The sequence below is a fragment of the Austrofundulus limnaeus genome, unplaced genomic scaffold (genome assembly GCF_001266775.1).
Source record: "Austrofundulus limnaeus strain Quisiro unplaced genomic scaffold, Austrofundulus_limnaeus-1.0 Scaffold933, whole genome shotgun sequence".
Taxonomy (NCBI): Eukaryota; Metazoa; Chordata; class Actinopteri; order Cyprinodontiformes; family Rivulidae; genus Austrofundulus; species Austrofundulus limnaeus.
Genome location: NW_013953335.1, coordinates 97,147 through 101,897, shown reverse-complemented (window position 1 = coordinate 101,897; position 4,751 = coordinate 97,147). Strand labels below are relative to the sequence as shown.

The window sequence follows — 4,751 nt, the reverse complement described above, 5'->3', positions numbered from 1 at the left end:
TTTTCCCCTCATCTATCCTTGTGTGGTTTTTAGTTTTTCTGTTCAGGGTAGCACCTCCTCATGATGTCTTCATGAATATGAGCCTTGCTCTGTGCAGGTCAGTGACTGCATGACCCAGAGCACCTGTTCTCCTATGTTTGTTATGTTCTGTCTTCTTCTGAATGGCTGTTCTGAACTGTAATTTCATTGTACTCTGTACAATGACAATAAAGGTCTAATCTAATCTAATCTAATCTAATCTAATCTATTTAATAAAGCTGGCAAAAAATGTTAAAATATATTCATCTCCTTCATTTTCTTTAAGTCAGGATGTTATAAAATATACTCAGTAATTACTCAGTAGTTACTGAGTAGGTTTGGCAGTACCTAGTACTAGTATCTAAGTAGTTACAAGAGGTTTGGACCCAGAGTAACCACTCAGTAGTTACTGAATAGTTCCTCTTTGGTGTCCTCTGTTACTATTTAGTAACTACTTAGTTATTGAGTTGTTACCAAGTTGTTTCTAAGTACTCAGAAGTCCCTGAGTAATTCCTGTTTGGTGTACTGAGTAGTTACTGAGTAGTTAAACGTTTTTTGTGTACCTCACTGTAAAGTGTTACCCTGTTAAGAACTTTTATGGAAAGAATATCAGAGGGAGTCCAGTTTGGTGGCCTCAGGATTCCATCTCTGCTGTTTGCAGATGATGTGGTTCTGTTGACGTCATTGTGCCATGAAATCCAGCTCTCACTGGAGTAGTTCACTGCTGAGTGGTTCACAGCTGGGATGAGGATCAGCACCTTTACATCTGAGTCCATGGTCCTCAGTCAGAAAAGCTTGGGTTGGTCTCTCCAGGTTGGGGGTGAAGTTCTGCCTCAAGTGGGTCAACTATCTCAGGGTTTTGTCCATGAGTGAGAGAGGAGTGATGTGTGAGGTTGACAGATGKCTCTGTGAAGCTTCAGCAGTATTGTGGACTCTGTACCGGTCTGTTTTGGTGAAGAGGGAGCTGAACTGTTAAGAAAAGCCCTCTGCCTACAGATCAGTCATTCCTATGCTCACCTATGGTCACAAACTTTGGGTAGCAGCTGGGCTGTCCCTTAGAGATGGGGTGAGAAGTTCTGTCACCTGGTAGGGACTCAGAATAGTGATGCCACTCCTCTACATCCAGAGGAGTCATTTGAGGTGGTTCATCTGGTTAGGATGACTCCTTAAGGAGGTGCTTCAGGCATATCCGACTGGGAGGAGACCCAGAGGAAGGTCCAGAACACGCTGGACTGACTATGTCTCTCGGCTGGCCTAGGAACATCATGGACTCTTGCCAGAAAAGCTGGAAAAGGTAGCTAGGTGGCCTCTTTGCTCTAACTGCTGCCCCCAAACCCAACTCTGTAACAAGAGGTGGATGATGGCTGTGGGTATATGGGGTCGATGCTCTGTCTCTTATCAGTTCAGGGATCCAAAATGTATGAAATGTAAAAAAAAACAAAACAAACAAAACAAGATTTTTCAAGGATACTTTACAGTTTGAACCGGTCGACAAGACGACAGAGTCTTCAGGATGTGCTGTCGGATCTCAGTGGTTCTAAATCCATAGATAATCGGGTTGAAACAGCTTGGAAAGAAGAGGTACATCACACTGAGAAAGACTCGAGCTGCATCCGGGATGCTGTTTCTGATCCGATACATGATAGTAGTTGCCAGGACAAATGCCAGATTGATGATCATAACAATGATGTGAGTGATGCAGGTGTGCAGTGCTTTTTTACCAGCTGTTCCTGAACGCAGCACAGAGTAGAATATGACCACATACGAGATGGAGATRAAGCAAAAGTCCAGCACAGTAATTAAAAATATTGACATCGACCCAAGCAGACTGTTGATGGCAGTGGAACCACAGGCTAGTTCCACCAGAGCCATGTGCTCACAGATACAGTGATTTATGACGTTAGAGAAGCAGAAGGGCAACCGTCCTGCTAGACTCACCACTAATGTCACCAAGAGCACATTTCTGCTCAGAAGAGGTATCACAAACCTGAGGAATCGAGGTAAAGACAAGTGTTCCTGGTAGTGGAGGGGCTTACAGATGGCAAAGTACCGGTCCAAAGCCATCAGGACCAGCACAGTGGACTGACAAGTTCCTAAAAGATAAATACAAAACATCTGAGCCAGGCAGCCACTCAGATATATTCCCCTCATGTCAAACAGCAGGTTCACTGTCAGGTACGGCAGGATGAGCAGTGGAGGACTCAGGTTGAGGCCCATCATGCAGGCAATCAGGATGAACATCGGAGAATGGAGGCTCCGCTGAGAAATGATGACATAAAACAACAAAGAGTTGGCAAACAGCGACACGATGACCAGGAAGAAGAAAGGGATGAAAACGAGCGGTTTCAGAGCTCCGAGGTCACTGAAACTATTRAAAATAAAATACTGGTGTGAGGAGATGTTTCTCCACTTAGACTCCATCCTCTKCTCCTCCTAAACCCWCCTGGTCCAGAGATTCAGGATCAGCCTGACAGAAACAAAAACAGAGAAAACTCACTGTCTTCATCAAAAYAAGAAACATTTTCCATAATGAGAATCATAGATGTCATACATCAGAAAATATCATCTTCCACTGCCCATCAGGATGATTCTCACCCTGAACCCTGACTTCTGATTCTTTATTTTCCTGTGTGTACCCCAGCCACTTCCTGAGCTCTGTTTTCGTCATGTGTTTAACTGTGAGGGTCCCGAAAATAATTTTAAAAACTGCAATGAAATAAAAAAGACCTCAAGTCAAACAAAGAGTGTTTTGTCAGATGAGTCATTTTTCACAACCTGATCTGGTTTTACATTTTGATTGAACATTTGGAGTCTTAAGAATTCTTGTATTTATGTTCTTTTCCCCACATTTAACAAGACGTTTGGACCGAGATTTTCATAAAAAACGCAATGAGTTCAAGAAACTAAAYGAATTTTTATCTTAAAGAAACTAAAATGCTGTTGTGGCAGCTAAAATTTAGAAAAGACTAATGAATAAAAACTAAAGAGAACAATGAACATGGAGAATACACACTGAGGCCCAGTGAGAAGAGTGACAAGCAAACTGGGACCAGTTTAAACTGAGTGACTGAGGAAACAAACCAACTGTGGAAAAGTACTGAGAGGATAAACTGATGACTCAGAGGAACACAAGAGTCTCAAACTTAATCCTAAAACACTAAAAACAAACAACAACAACAACAAACATCCTGTCTGGTTTCTTAATGAGCTCTTCTGATTGTGGATGTGCTGAATGTTTGAGGAGGATGTGAGTCCATGAAATATCTCTAAAGTCCTGTTTACAGTGCAGAAGAAATTAGACCTGATAAACACATAAATAACAACAAATAATAAACACAAAGTTTRTAGCAGAACATCTGAACAATGAGAGACGAGTTAAAGACGACAGCTGAGTGATTCAAACAAGACGTGATTAACGTCTCAGTCCGGGAACTTTGTGTTAAATCAGCTGAAAAACAACAACAAACATCAGCAGACTGCACCATCATCATCATCATCATCATCATCACCATCATCACCATCACCATCATCATCATCATCATCATCATCACCATCATCACCATCACCATCATCATCTGTATGTCACTAAAGACAACATTAAAATACAACAGTTTAATATAATACTTCATGTATGAATGATAAAATATAAAGTAAATTTAAAGCTGAATTAGTTTTCTTTAATCTCATTTAAAACATTTGAGGAACTTATTGTTCAAAAAGTTTGATAATTTTGTTGATTTTGTTTGAAGTCTGGAGGAGGATTTTTCTCCTTCTTTAATTTTAATGTGTCCTGATTAAAACAAACTAAAACTAACAAATAGAACAATTAACACAAAATAAGACCTAAACTTTAGACCTGACTCCCATTTTTACACATCTGGTGGCGTTCACATTTTAAATTACAGCAGAAAAACTAAAAAGGATATCATTCATTGTTAAAAACAGTTAAAAAACATTGTTTACAACAAGACAAAGAAAAGTCAGAGCAGAATAAACTTCATTCAGTTGAACAGAGGCTGAAAACCTGAAACCAACTGATCTGAAGCAGTTGGAGCACAGAGCAGCTTCCTTCAGTCCAGATGTTAAAACATGAAGCTCCTGGAACATTTCCAGAAGAATCAAGAGGTTTCAGTTCTGACTGATGGTTCTGTTGGGTTTGACCCAAAGCTCTGCAGCTGGTTCAGCTCTACAGAACTCCTGCAGCTTYACCTGTTGTTGGTTGGTGATGAAGATGTTCCCACTGTCTGTGRAAACACTGACTCAGCACTTTTAAMCCCTCTGTATGAYGCTGCGATTGGTCGAAGGTAAYGAACAAGACAATGAAAAGTTTAAAAAAACTTTACGTGGTTAAGCTGGTGTGGAAAACACAAATTAAACAAAAATGTTTTTGATTTACATATGTTTATGTTTTATATTGTTGGTGCTCATTTTATGTCAAATATGACGCTAATATTTTTCCACTTGAGATCAGAAAAATTAACATTTCTTTAATAAATTAAAAGGTTTTCCTTTAAATAAGAATGATTTTCATGATTTTATTGTTATTAAAACAAGACATGATTAAAGTCTTAGTGTTGGAACTTTGTGTTAAAACAGCTGAAAAACAACAACAAACATCAGGAAACTGCACCATCACCTGTCAACCAAAAACATGATGGTTCTGTTGGGTTTGACCCACAGTTCTGCAGCTGGTTCAGCTCTACAGAACTCCTGCAGCTTTACCTGTTGTTGGT

At 40.0% G+C, this 4,751-nt stretch overlaps 1 protein-coding gene across 1 annotated transcript; it reads right to left on the bottom strand.

Annotated features, from left to right (window-relative positions):
* Positions 1-890: 890 nt before the first annotated feature.
* LOC106533373 (olfactory receptor 52K1-like) lies at positions 891-2,717 on the bottom strand. Its single transcript, XM_014029640.1, has one exon. The coding sequence runs from the start codon at positions 2,437-2,439 to the stop codon at positions 1,480-1,482; it is 960 nt and encodes a 319-aa protein (XP_013885094.1). The 5' UTR covers positions 2,440-2,717; the 3' UTR covers positions 891-1,479.
* Positions 2,718-4,751: the final 2,034 nt, after the last annotated feature.